At 39.0% G+C, this 15,364-nt stretch overlaps 1 protein-coding gene across 4 annotated transcripts in view; it reads left to right on the top strand.

The window, feature by feature from the left end:
• Nucleotides 1-15,364, top strand: part of AOAH (acyloxyacyl hydrolase) — a 225,556-nt gene that overhangs the window by 42,194 nt on the left and 167,998 nt on the right. For all 4 annotated transcript variants that reach the window (XM_034963944.3, XM_003814970.5, XM_034963943.3 and 1 more), the window contains one exon: nt 10,876-10,942. In XM_034963944.3, the coding sequence (XP_034819835.1) occupies nt 10,876-10,942 (67 nt within the window). The remainder of the gene's footprint in view (nt 1-10,875; nt 10,943-15,364) is intronic.

Raw genomic sequence — 15,364 nt, 5'->3', positions numbered from 1 at the left:
CTCACTGCAGCCTTGACCTCCTGGGCTCATGAGATCCTCCTGCTTCAGCCTCCCAAGGATCTAAGACTACAGGCACACAGCATCACACCAGCTCATTTTAAATTTTTTTGCTGAGACAGGGTCTCTCTGTGTTGCCAAGGCTGGTCTCTAACTCCTGGCCTCAAGTAATCTGTCCATCTTGGCCTCCCAAAGCGCTGAGATGACAGGTGTGTTGTGAGCCACTGTGCCAGGACTTTCTTTTGGTGATGGTCGCAGCTGTTGATGTTCAATGATGAGATCTATTAATTTATTTGGGTTTTAAAACTGTGATATTCTTATCTATTATTTATTTCTTATTTATTAATTGACATATAATGGATGCTTCTCACATCATATTTTAGAAACATTTTTCCCACAGTACTTAGTGGAAAGGCATCTAGGAAAGGCAGGATAAATGCTTGATTCTTTTCTTGTATCAGTTTTCAAGGTAGTGCATTGGCTTTCTGTTATCATCTCACAGCAAGCAGTTAGTTTTTCCTCAAAATATCATGATAAGCTTATGAACTTAAACATACCTGATGGGTTTCAGTCAAGTGCAATTATTATCCTTTTGAAGCTCAGATGATCCCATCGAGCTTTGACCAGTGGCACCTCCTTCAAGCTGACTCAAGTCCTTTGCACATGAGCCTCAGTAACCTTCAATAGTTTCCTCACTAACTGGTATGACAAAGTGTTCCAGCCCTATCTGGTACATATCAAGCCTGAGGCTTGAAATCAGTCATTTCTCTTAAAAGCCCTGGTTTCTTTTAGTGAGAAATAATGTTTCAACACCACAAACCAGATGCTTAGGAATGTTCATTGTTACTGAGTTGGCCACTCTTTTTTTTTTTTCTTTTTGAGACAGAGTCTTGTTCTGTTGCTCAGGCTGGAGTGCAGTGGCTCCATCTCGGCTCACTGCAACCTCTCTCACCCTTGTTCAAGTGATTCTCCTGCCTTAGCCTCCTGAGTAGCTGGGATTACAGGAGCCCGCCACCGCACCCGGCTAATTTGAGTTGACCATTCTTTCTAGGCCTTTTCAGTGGACAGAAATAGGAAACATGTATATACATTTACACATGTCAGCTTTAAGATAAAATATCTGAGTTCATACTGACACTTCAAATTCAAGTTCAGAACCACAATATTTTTTTCTTAATGTCTTCTGTATTACATCTGTATCTCCTTTCCACACAAACTCCCAATTGTCAAGCACAAAGGGATTGATAGAATTAAAATCTCCAGTCATTACTCATTTACCTATCCTTCCTTGCACATAAAACAGTCTCAGAATATCAATTCTAATGATACCATCATTAATATATTTTCTAATTCTTATGAGCAGTTAAAATTGCTTTTTTGCGTATGCCTTTCTCCACCCTTTTTAATCATTGTCCTACCTTATCTGAGCATATAGCCACTACATATAACACCTATTCCCTTTTCACCCTCATTTAGTCTTAGCTGCATCAGCAACTGTATGATTAATGTTCACCACCAGCCCTTCTATGAATTCTCTCTCTAGTTGAATTGCTGTCTAAAGTTCATTCCTCCAGAAGGGCTCATAGCAACAAATATTCCTTGAATTCTTGCATGTTGATAACAGGCTGTCTGCACCCTTTATACTTGAAAGTCAATGCTTTTCTGTATATAAAACTCCTTGGCACATGATGTCTTTCCCTGAGCATCTGAAATATAGTATTCAAAAGTCTATTGATAATCTAATTTACCTTGTCCTTACAAGTTATTTGCTGTTTATACTTTGAAGTTCAGAAGATTTTTTTTCTGTAAAACTTAGTCATCTAACTAGAAGATAATTTGGTGCCAGCTGTTGTGTATTGATGTTCTCAGGCATGCAGTGTGCTCTCTCAATGTGATTTCAAATATATATTTTCTAATTTTAGGAATGTTTTAGTGTTTGTTCGGTTTCCTTGATTTTGTTTTTTTCTTCTGGGATTTCTATTATCCACATTTTGAATCTTCTTTGCCTGTCTTTGCTATTTTGCCTATCTCTTGAATTTATTTTAATCTCTATTTATTTTTATCTTAAAATTGTTCCTCCTCTCTACCTTCTATTTCACTTAAGACCTCATCTACTGTTTTCACTTGTTCTTGTATTCATTCTAGTTTAGACTTCACTTCTTTATTCTTTATTTCATGTTTTATTTTTTCCTGAGTTCTTTTATTCCATATCTGAGTTTTTCTAATTCTTATTCTTGCTATTTTTTCATGTCTTATATCATTTTATTAATGCCTCTTAGCTCATTTTAAAATAATATGTTTAGAAATAATATGTTATGTTTTAATCCTTTTTTGGCATGACTTTCTGGCATGCTTTTACTATCTGTAGGGATGTTATTCTGTTCCTTAATCTTTTTCTTCTTATAATAACTTTGTATGGGAGTTGACCTAGATACATTTCTGTTGCTCATTTTTATGTGAAATTAGTTTTCAAAAACTCTTAGAAAGAGAGGTGGTTCGGGGTAGTTTTTCTAAATGCACAGAGCTCCTTCTTCTGTTGTTTTGGGGTAGTGTTAAAAAAAACTGTGGCAGCTTGCTTTCTGAGATTTTTCTGACTGTTTCCCTATTTACTTTCATCTGGACTTTCTCTATCCCCAAAAGTTTCTCCTCAGTGTGGGCCTTGCCCTGGAAGGGAGCTCCAGTGGGTCCCTTGTGGGTGCCAGATGATTCTAGCCCCTAATTCCTTCTAGTCTTGAACTCCTTGCATTCACCAGCTATTGATTGGGCAAAACCCCTCCCCGTCCAGCAGCTGTTCTCTAATTGGCCTGCCATGCTTTCTACTCAACACCTGTCAGCTATCTGGGGATTCTCCTGTTCTCAGTTTTATCTGTCATCCATTGCTTCCCTCTACTTCCTCCCTTACAGAAGTTGATGGCCCATAGGTCTTGCAGTTGCGAAGTGGTTTATTCTCACCTAATTGCACATTGGGGTTCATGGATATACCTAGCTTTGTGGTAACTGCTGTCTGAGAGTTTTCGGTCTTGCTATTCAGGTACTTTTATTTATTTATTTATTTATTTATTTATTTATTTATTTATTTATTTATTTCTGGAGACAGAGTCTTGCTCTGTCACCCAGGCTGAGGTGCAGTGGCGCAATCTCGGCTCACTGCAACCTCTGCCTCCTGGGTTCAAGCGATTCTCCTGCCTCAGCCTCCCGAGTAGCTGGGATTATACCCATCAGGATGCCTGGCTAATTTTTGCATTTTTAGTAGACATGGGGTTTCACCATGTTGGTCAGGCTGGTCTTTAACTCCTGACCTCAGGTGATCTGCCCGCCTCGGCCTCCCAAAGTGCTGGGATTACACTCCTTTTTTTTTTTTGTAGAGATTCAAAGAGATTTCAAAATTCTGCTGCCTCCACCACCATCTTTCCATACTCCTCCCTTGCGAAGGCTTTAATTTGATATCAATGGTCTACTGTATGCATTGCTCAGCAAGTTTTTTTTTTCACGCAACATGATTTTAAGATCTATACATGTTAAGGCATATAGGCCTAGGTCAAGTCTCTTAATTACTCTATACTTCTTTACCATATAAGTTCTATATTTTATTTGTTTATTCCTCTATTGAACATTCACAATTTGTTATAAGCTTTACTTTGTATTTTCACATCTCCGAGTTACAGAAGAAGAAGAAAAATATTATTACCATTTTACAGAAGGAAAACAGTGAAGAACAGTCACAGTTATCATTAAGCCTTGTTTTAACTGGTTGCCTTTCTGTGTGATAGACAACATTGGCAGGTATAACCTCAAGTTAGATGTTCTCTTTTTTGGCAAAGTTGCGTCGTCCGAAGGTGAACGACTGACTAGAATCCTATTTCCTAGATTATTCTCTCTTCTTAATATACTAGCAAAATATAAAACAACCCAAAACAAGATTGCTGGTTCAAGGTACCATCTTAGCTTCTTCTGACTTCGAACAGGAAATGTCAGAGCCTGGTAAGATCAAGTGAGAGGCTGAAAGTCAGATTCTGGTGAAGTGGAAACTGGTATTTCACCAAGGGAAACAAGATAAATATTTTGGTTTTCAGTGATGGGTTGCCTTTTCAATTGGAGCAATTTTAAAGGATTAAGAAGGTTATTGGGAGTTATTTTCATTTTATCAATTCTTGTTTTACCTCCAGCTGAAAATAGAACACTCAGTTCAGGTTAAAGGACACCATGGGCAGTATTGCTTCTATTTTATGGATGAGAAAAACAAGACACAGAAACAGAATGGTTATGTCAGTTGTATAGGGTGGCAAAGATAGACGTTCTCCTAGCTAAGGATTTCTCCTGGAAGACATAATAGGCCTGACCCACAGTGCCTACTGGGATCCAGTATTGCATTGCCTTCTGTCTGATAGGCCAGGTGAATGGGGGACAGAAGGATACGAAATTAAGCACATAAACACACAATTATTTTAAATTATTTTTCAGTGAAGTATTACTTTCACCTCCAAAGCTAAAAAAGTACAAAAAACAAAGCTTTAGCAGGGAAATCGCGTAAGCACCATTCTTGAGAATAATCTCTTAGTAAATCATGTTGCCTTTCCCTGTGCCCTATAAGACAGTTTTTTTCTAATCGTGCAAAGCATTTCTGACCCTCAGTTTCATCCACTGCTTTTGCCTCTGGCTCTCATTAGGAAGCACTTTGGAAGAATCTCGGAATTGTTAATGGAAAATGATTAATGGAATCATTCTCACTAGTCAGGGGTCAACAGAATCATATGCCCTGAGAGTCTTGCTATAACTTCACTTTCCTGGGTCACCTATGCAGAAATCTTATCTCTGTGGAATATAATTGTTAAAAACTCATGTAGTCTTAAAAGAAAGAAGGCACTTCATGCCTACTCTGGAGGTTCTGAAAGTCTGAATGCATCCCAGAATATGTACTTATAAAATTGTGTGGTTGGCCGGGTGTGGTGGCTCATGCCTGTAATCCCAGCACTTTAGGAGGCCAAGGAGGGCAGATCACAAGGACAAGAGATCACGACCATCCTGGCCAACGTGGTGAAACCCCATCTCTACTAAAAATACAAAAATTAACTGGGCGTGGTAACATGTGCCTGTAGTCCAAGCTACTCAGGAGGCTGACGCAGAAGAATTGCTTGAACACTGGAGGTGGAGGTTGCAGTGAGCTGAGATTGCTGTCTCCAGCCTAGGGACAGAGCAAGACTCCATCTCAAAAAAAAAAATTATGTGGTCCCTTGGTCGCACTGTGCTTCAAGTTTGTATATAATAATGTATACATATGTAATTATACATATTATACATGTAATAATGTATAACAATATCTGCTATACATGAGGTAGATAAGGCATCAAATAAAATGTCCTAAGCACATTGAAATGTATACTACAAATAACAAGACCTTTTGGAGTAAAATATTTTAATCTCAGCTGAACCACTTGCTATGTTGTGATCTTAAGCTCTCTAAGTCTTAATGTTCTTGTCTATAGAATGAGGATAAAAATAATTACTCCCTCAAAAGATTCTTTTCTTTTTGAGGCCTCAATACTTTTTTTAATTTTTATTTTTTATATATATATTTATTGTACTTTAAGTTCTAAGGTACATGTAAACTAGTTCAACCATTGTGGAAGACAGTGTGGTGATTCCTCAGGGATCTAGAACTAGAAAAGATTCTTATGAGAAAGGAAGTGATGGTAAACATGAAGGTAACTTACAAATTGGAATGTCCTATGTTTTATTTACACATACATCTGTATACACCCAATGTATAATAACTACTTAATTGGTCTTATTTTAACTTTATTTTGTCCTTTGGAATAGCCACATTTTCTTTTTTCCTATGCTGTTCCAAGTCTCTTTTAATCTGTAGAAATTAAATACTCTTGTATGATCCTTGTCACAGGCAGAGTTTAACAGTATAATTTTTACTTTAGCTAAGCTACTGTCAATATGTAAATGCCAAATTTTTCTTCAGGTGTATCAGTAACAATCAGGTTACCATCTGATCATGGCTGACTGAGGATAGCTGGCTCTTTCTGGAGATTTTGCATATTTCTGCTTTGTACCCTTATGGATTGCTCTCAGAATTTAGCTCTCAGAGAGCATTTCCTGTCCCATATCAGCCATTGCTCCAGGGGCCTCTCAAGCTAATAATCACAGAAGACTACCGGAAACTATTCAAATGGTTCTGCTCAGGGAGGAAGGAACCTGCAGCCATTCTCTTTGACTTGAGTTAAACAGAATTCTAACGCACGCGCGCGCGCACACACACACACACACACACACACACACACACACACACACTGCTTATCTTACCAGAAAGAAGATGAATTTTCTCTGCCTTTCAGCCAGTATTAGAACTTTATCAAAGAACACCCTAATGTCCATTTTTAAATTGCTCTGCTCTAGGCTAAGCCAGTTCTGCATTAGCAGTACTTTTAACTTTTTTCCAAAGCTCCTTCATTTAATTTGGAATATCTCTTACAAAAGTCCCCAAACTTAGCAGACATTATAGTGATAGGGACCAAATCCTACACCCATATTTTTCAGATGAGGAAATGGAAGTCCAGAAAGGGGAGGCAATTTCTCCAAGGCCAGAAGCCAGTGGGCTGGTACTGAATGAAATGCAGGTCTCTGAGTATACTGTGACATCAGAGCTTCTTGACCCTCTCCACAGTAGCACCCCTAAAAAGGATCCCAAGGGAGAGGGAATCTGTATTTAAACACTTTTATTAAGCTACAATTCACATACTATACAGTTCACTCATTTAAAGTGTACAATTTAGTGACTTTCAGTACAGTCATAGAGTTGCGTGTTCATCAGTCACCACAATCAATTTTAGAACATTTTCATTACACCGGAAAGAAACTACATGCCTTTTAGCATCCCCCCCCCCAAACACCCACTCTTTCCAGCCCTAAGCAACCACTAATCTACTTTCTGTGTCTATGACTTTGCCTGTTTTGGGCATTTCATATAAATGGAATCATACAATATCTGGTCTTGTGTGACTGATTTCTTTCCCTTAGCATAGTGTTTTAGAGATTCACTATGTTGTAGCATGTATTATAACTTTATTACTTTTTATGGCTGAATAATATTGCATCGTATGGGTATACCACGTTTGTTGGTCTATTAGCTGATAGGTATTTGAGGAGTTTACATTTCTTGGCTATTATGCAAAATGCTGCTATAAATATTTGTGTACACGTTTCTTTGTGGACATATGTTTATATATAATAAACTGGATCACATTGCTGGATCATATATAAACTGGATCATATTGCTGGATCACCTAGTAACTCTATGTTAAACAGTCTGAGGAGCTGGTAGGCTGGTTACAAACTGGCTGCACCAGTTTACATTGCCATCAGCATTGTACAAGCTTTTGATTTCTCCACATCCTCACCAACACATATTATTCTCTCTTTTATTATAGCACATTATAGTGGATATGAAGTTGTATCTCATTTTGGCTTTGAATTGCATTTCCTTGGTAGCTAATGATGTTGAGTATCTTTTCATGTGGCTTTTGGACATTGGTATATCTTCTTTGGAAAACTGTCTATTCAGATTCTTTGTACATACTTTAATTGGACTATTTGTCTTTTTATTATTGAGTTGTAATCGTCCTTTATATATTCTAGCACTGTGATAGCTCATTTGATATATGATTGGCAAAAATTTTCTCCCATTCTGTGGGCTGTCTTTTTACTTTCTGTTGGTGTTCTATGAAGCACAAAACTTATTGTTATTTTAATGAAGTCAAGTTTGTCTGTTTTTTTTTTTCTTCTTTTGCTTGTGCTTTTGGTGTCCTATCTAAGAAAACATTGCCTAACCCAAAGTCAGTAAGATTTATGCCAGTGTTTCCTTGTATGAATTTTACGGTTTTCACTCTTACATTTAGGTCTTTGACCCATTTTGGGTTAATTTTTGTATATAGTGTGAAGTAAGTGTCCAAATTCATTGTTTTGCCTGTGGCTGTCCAGTTGTCCCAGCACCATTTGTTAAATTCCTCCAACGAAATGGTCTTTGCACTTTTGCTGAAAATCATTTGACTAAATGTTAGGGTTTGTTTCTGAACTATTGATTCTATTTCATTGATCCATATGTCTGTCTTTATGTTAATACCATGCTATCTTGATTACAGTAGCTGTCTAGCTTTGAAATTGGGAAATGTCAGTCCTCCAACTTTGCTCTTCTCTTTCAATATTGTTTTGGTGTTCTGAGTCGCTTGACTTTTCGTATGAATGTTAGGATCTGCTGCTCAGTTTCTGCAAAGAAGTTAGCTAGGATTTTGGTAGAGATGGCATTGAATCTGTGGATCAGTTTGGGAAGAATTGCCCTCTTAACAATATTAAGTCTGCCAATTCATGAATATGGAACGTCTTTCCATTTATTTAGGTCTACTTTAACTTCTTTTAACAATGTAGTTTTCAGAGTATATATTTTGCACTTTTTTTGGTTAAGTTTGTTCCTAAGAATTTAGTTCTTTTTGATGCTACTGTAAATGGAATTGTTTTCCTTAATTTCAGTTTTTATTTGCTCACTTCTGCTACGTAGAAATACAATTGGTTTTGCATATTGATCTTGTATCCTGCAACTTTACTGAACTTATTTATTTGTTCTTATAGTTTTTGATAGATTCCTTAGGATTTTCTACATGGAAGATCATATCAGCCACAAGAGAGTCTTACATCTTTACTTTCCAATCTGAATGCTTTTTATTTCTTTTTCTTGCCTAATTCTCCTGGCTAGAACTTATAACGTTGAATAAAAGTAGTGACTGCAGATATTCTTATATTTTCCTGATACTGAGGGGACAGTATTTAATTTTTCACAACTAAATATCATGTAAGTTGTCAGGTTTTTTGTAGATAACCTTTATTAGGTTGAGGACGTTCCCTTTTATTCCTAATAAAATCATGAAGCAGTGTTATATTTTGTCAAATATATTCTGCCTATATTGGATAATCATATGGGTTTTTTTATGTTGTTGATATGGGAATAATACATTAACTGATTTTCAGATGTTAACCCAATTTTGCATTCCTGGGATAAATCCCACCTGATCATGATGTATAATTTCTATATTGCCGGATCTTATTTGCTAGCATTTTGTTGAGGATCTTTGTGGTTATATTCATGAGAGATTTGGGTCTACATTCTTTCGGAGGAAGGTTTCTGGTTTTAGTATCAGGGTAATATTAACCTCATAAATAAGTTAAGAAATGGTCACTCTGCTTTCATTTTTTGGAAGAATTCTTGATAAATTGTTATTAATTCTTTAACTTTTTTGTAGATTTGCCAATGAATCCTATCTGGTGAAGCTAGCTGGTCTTAGGCTTTCCTTTGTGGGAAGTTTTTAATTACTAATTCAATCTCTTTACTTGTTATATGTTTCTTAAAATTGTCTATTCTTGAGTCCATTTGGGCATTATGTGTCTTTCTAAGAATTTTTTATTTTATCTAAGTTACCTAATTTATTGCCATGCACCTGTTCATAACATTCCATTATAATCCTTTTTATGTCTTTAAGGTCACTCATAATGTGAGGACACAGTTTTAATTGCCTACTTCAAGAGCACTATTTATTTATTTATTTATTTATTTATTTATTTATTTATTTGAGACGGAGTTTCACTCTTGTTGCCCAGGCTGGAGTGCAATGGCACAATCTCGGCTCACTGCAACCTCCGCCTCCCGGGTTCAAGCGATTCTCCTGCCCCAGCCTCCCTAGTAACTGGGATTACAAGCACCTGCCACTACACCCAGCTAATTTTTTGTGTTTTTAGGAGAGACGGGGTTTCACTATGTTGGCCAGGCTGGTCTCAAACTCCTGACCTCAGGCGATCTACCCGCCTTGCCCTCCCAAAGTGCTGGGATTACAGGCGTGAGCCACTGCGCCCAGCCGAGCACAGTGTATTTAAAGTCTCGTACTTTTTTGTCTAAAAAGTCATAGAATAGATCTATTTTAATACAAAAATAATATTTCACATTATTTAACATTAAGCAAAATTGAAGTACCAGGGAGCATTCCCATATTTATCTTGTTTCACCATTCCATCATCCAGCAAGGCCTGGGCCCCCCTGTGTGAGACACATCATGACAAGATAGATTCTCCTCAATCAGGGTTTTCTAGCTCTTTCCAGGACAGCTGATCTGTCCCTAACTCTGCTAAGATCCTGAGTTGAATTACCAGGGCTCCACAATAGACTCACAAACTGGAAAAACAGGACCAAAGAGCTAACAAGTTTCATTGGGTGGATAGAGGAACTCACAAAACATTCATGTGCTCTCATAGGTCAGGGGAGATTATGTTGTTAGTAGGAGTATTTGTGTGGAGTGTATCTATGTCCTATGATGAAGGTGGCAGTGCAGGATCACCTGTAACTGTCATCTCCTTTTACCTCTGGGATAACAACAGCAAAAACTAAGGACCCCAAGTGAAGTATTTTCCTTTGAATAAACACCAGAAAAGACCATTTCTAACAGAGCTACATTTCAGATGATTGACTAATGCAAGTCTCATTTCTTTCAACTTCAACAAATGAGGTCATAGCCAACATTCAGGTATTCCCTGTAGAAAAAAAAGAAAGAAAGAAAGAACGAAAAGGAAAACCCAACATTAAACTGTGATTTTAGAATAAATTGGTTATCTTTAACCTGGACGGTTAGGTGGCATTCACATAAACCTGGGATAGAAGTGATATTTAATGCATACATTAGCTGTAACATTTCCTTCAAATCCTTAAAATTAAATCAAATTAATCATAAATTAATCACTCAGCTTCAGTTCCTAGCAAAGATAATCATTATTAAGGTGTGTTAAATTCGTCGCAATAAAAATATATTCAATTTCCCTCTTTATATTTTTTAGAAAAACTGTTCTTGAAAACCACCTGCTATTTAGTCATTGACAAGTTTGGATCAGACATCATAAAACTGTGAGTATGCCATGACACCTAACTCTGACTCCATTGCTGGGACATGGGAGGAACAAGAAAACTGGGAGGTGGGAGGCTCTGTGTTCAGCATGATGCGCTTTCTGGACAGGGCTCGAGGTGTTATTCCAGCTCTTAGTAATAGTGGAAAATTGGAACCTAATTTGGATCCTTCGTCACTCTACGCAAAGGCTCCCCTTGAATTACAGTGTGGTAACCTGTACTTGGGTGATTGAACCTTTCTCCTGAGCCCTCTCCGCCTCCCTGGATTCCCAGGCCACATCTTCTCTCCCCACTTAGCTGGTTTCCTGGCTTCTCTCCGCCTCCCTACTCCCAGCCCTTGCTCCTCGCATTATCACGGTCTGCTTTTTCTTTTACTGTTTTTCTTTTTTTCCTTTTTATTTTTTCCTGAGACAGAGTCTTGCTCTGTAGCCCAGGCTGGAGGGCAGTGGTGTGATCTCGGCTCACTGCAACCTCCGCCTCCCGGGTTCAAGCAATTCTCCTGCCTTAGCCTAAGAGGCTGGGATTACGGGCATGCGCCACCACACCGGCTAATTTTTGTATTCTTAGTAGAGATGGGGTTTCACCATGTTGGCCAGGATAGTCTCAAACTCGACCTCATGATCCGCCCACCTTGGCCTCTCAAAGTGCTGGAATTACAGACATGAGCCACCAGGCCCAGCTACTATTTTTCTTTTTTTGAGCTCAGGGCACTGAATCAAATAAGCCCTATTTCTCAGTTCATGGCACTCTCTCATCAATGATCCATACATGGCTGTCTTACACTTTTTATATTCTTATTTAGTTACTTTGAATACTGAAATAAGCTCCCGAACCCACCACCCAAAACAAAGTCTAGGACCTTGACAATAACTTTCTCTGCTCCTATGGTCCCTCCCCTTTATTCTCAGGCTTTTCCCACCCAAGTGAGCATCATCCTAAATTCCATGTTCATCCTTCTTCTGCTTTCTATTAAAAAAATTATGGAGGTTTTTCTATAGTTTTATTATGTATAAAATATACAAATATAAATCATTCATTATCATATAATACATGTTATTATAAACATTTTATAATTTATTATACATAAATTATATGTTTAATTGCTTTCTGGTTTTAACTCTTGTGAACAGTACTCCTAGGAACAGTCTATTTTTTTTTAACTTTAAGTTCTGGGATACATGTGCTGAACATGCAGGTTTGTTACATAGGTATACATGTGCCATGGTGGTTTGCTGCACCCATCAACCCGTCATCTGGGTTTTAAGCCCCACATTCATTAGGTATTTGTCCTAATGCTCTCCCTCCCCTTTCCCCCACCTTCTGACAGGCTCTGGTGTGTGATGTTCCCCTCCCTGTGTCCATGTGTTTGCATTGTTCAACTCCCACTTATGAGTGAGAACATGTGGTGTTTGGTTTTCTGATCTTGTGATAGTTTACTGAGAATGATGGTTTCCAGCTTCATCCGTGTCCCTGCAAAGGACGAGCACTCATCCTTTTTATGGCTTCATAGTATTCCATGGTGTATATGTGCAACATTTTCTTTATGCAGTCTATCATTGATGGGCATTTGAGTTGGTTCCTAGGAACATTCTTACATGATTCCTCTTCAAGGGGCCATTAGCCTTACAGCAGAGATGTTCACAAGACAGCATCCCCCTCTACAACAGGGTAGCCTAGAGTCTACAACATTTTAAAGACAGAAGGAACTTAAAATCATACAGGCAGGGAGGTCATCAGTAATCTGTCATACTGTGCATCTGCCTCTCTTAATAGCGATCTCGCTCTGCTGTGGCAAACAATTTTTCATAACCCCTGGGCTGTGTTTGGAAGGTAGGGACCCTTTATTCTTAGCTAGTGCCACTATTATTGCCACTGCCTCCTAACAGGACTCCAGGCCTACAAACTTGCCCATTGCCCTGCGATTTCATAATCTACATTATAGCTAGACTAGTATGTTTTAATGCAAACCTAACTATGGTACTCCCTTAACGTAAAATTATTCGAAGTCTTCACATCCTCTGGAGGACTCCTAGCCCCATACACAAGGCTCATCAGGAACTGGTTTCTGAGGGCATTTCCAGACTCACCCCTTGCCACTCCATAGCACACTACACTCCAAACCACTTGTAGTCTCCCCACACACCAGGAGGTTTCTGCCTCAGGATCTTTGTATGAGATGTTCACTCAGTTTGGCACATCCAAAACCTCTACCCCCTACCTCTACCCCAAACAAATCTTATGAACCCACTCCTATACACACAGGCAAACAGGCACACACACACACACACAAACATGTGCACACACACAGACATGCACACACGCACACACACACACACGCATGAGCACATGCACACTCATACAGACATGTACATTCATGAGCATGCACGCATTTTCCTAATACCCTGTGCAAGCCCGTAGCATGGCATTTACCACAGCTGTTTGTAACTGAATTATCCATTTACTTTTCTAAGTTGCTATCGAGATGGAAAACAGTTTGAGGGCTAGGACTACATTTTATTCATCTTTGCATCTATCTGCAGGTACTTAGCAAAATACTGACTATATGTTTATGAAAGTAAAAAAGAAAGTAAGAAAAAGAGGTAGGAAGAGTTGGGGGGAAAAGGAGAGAGCTTTGTATCTCCAGGCCCAGGTGCAATACTTAAGCATGGAAAGTCTTCAATAAGTGTTTGTTGAATTAATAAATTTTTTTTAAAAAAGTATGATTACAGATGAGCCATGACTAGATTGCTGTGAAGAAAGCTTTTTAAAAGTATGAAAACAGAAAAAAAAAAAACCCTTTTCATCTATTTGATGAATCTATTTATACACCTAGTAGGAGCCTAGATCAGGGAACCAGATCAGCAAGCTGAAAAGTCCCAGAACTCAAAGGGGGCAATACATGCAAATGTCCAAAAGGGGGTGCCAGAGAGCAGCTCCCAACAGCAGTGTGCTGGGAGTTACCGAGAAGTGGCCTGGGTAATTCAGACACAACTTGCTCTTCTGTACCTGGCTATAGAGTGGTGAGTGTGAGAACCAGTGAAGCACAAGGATCAGAGAAAGGACAGACACAATACTCATCACTGCAGATGCAAACTGTACAGCATGTGAACTGTACAAGAGACAAGCGGGCATAGGTATGGAGAAAGAATGGGACCAGCGGGCCGGGCGCGGTGGCTCACGCCTGTAATCTCAGCACTTTGGGAGGCCAAGGCGGGCGGATCACGAGGTCAGGAGATCGAGAGCATCCTGGCCAACATGGTGAAACCCTGTCTCTACTAAAATACAAAACAAATTAGCCGGGTGTGGTGGCGCGCGCCTGTAGTCCCAGCTACTCGGGAGCTTGAGGCAGGGGAATCGCTTGAGCCCTGGAGACCGAGGTTGCAGTGAGCTGAGATGACGCCACTGCACTCCAGCCCGAATCGCATTTTTCTTTCTAATAAAGAGACTAATTCTCGCTAGCATGAGGTGGGCCACTTTTGAAGAACCACAGATGTAATAAATGAATAAATAACAGATGTCTGATCCCACCTTCGTGATTCTGTCCACCATGTGTTTTGTTTGTCCATAATTTCCTATGTGTATTAGTTGTGAGCTGATAGAAATGTTTCCTCATTGGGCATGTTCTTCATACAGCTTTTTTTAAGCCATCAGACACAGCTCGAGATTGATGGAGACCCTGAAAATGACAACCTCATGATTTAGTTTTACTTGAATATCAGTCTTCCAATATTAAATGTATTTTCTAACCCAAAGGGCATCCTTCCTTATTATTTCACACCACTCGGTTCTCAATAATTCATGGACTAATTATGCAGCAATTACATTTCCTTCCTACAGGCAGAGCCACAAGATGTTAAAAAAAAAAAAAAAGGATACCTGAGAACTCAGGGGTTCCCCTAAGAACCTGAGTCATGCAGGGAGGAGCTACTTCAGGGGGCAGCTCAATCCCAGCCAGTGACACAGCTGGGTCCCCTCTGTGTGTCCCAGACCGCCATTGCTCTCTCCATTCTTGTAGCAAGCCTGACTCTGGTCTCTGTCTGGCTGTGTTGCTTTCTGGTATCTATTTATGCTTCTCTCTAAATCACAAATTCTTATGCCCAAAACCCAGGAGCTCTCTGAGATCAGGACAGGCATAAACTACTAACAGTTTTAAGAAAAAAATGCAAAACAGAATTGATAACAATTATGGTATACCTTAGATGTAATTAATGGCTTTGGGAGAGGCATTAAAAATACAGGGCAGAGCCACTGCACTCTGTGACTCATGCCTGTAATCCCAGCACTTTGGGAGGCTGAGGCGGGTGGATCACTTGAGGTCAGGAGTTTGAGACCAACCTAACCAACATGGTGAAACCCCGTCTTTACTAAAACTATAAAAATTAGCCAGGCATGGTGGTGAGTGCCTGTAATCTCAGCTACTCG

Source organism: Pan paniscus, chromosome 6, assembly GCF_029289425.2.
Source record: "Pan paniscus chromosome 6, NHGRI_mPanPan1-v2.0_pri, whole genome shotgun sequence".
NCBI classification, from domain to species: Eukaryota; Metazoa; Chordata; class Mammalia; order Primates; family Hominidae; genus Pan; species Pan paniscus.
The sequence above is the reverse complement of the archived record's forward strand: the minus strand, read 5'-3'. Positions and strand labels throughout refer to the sequence as shown.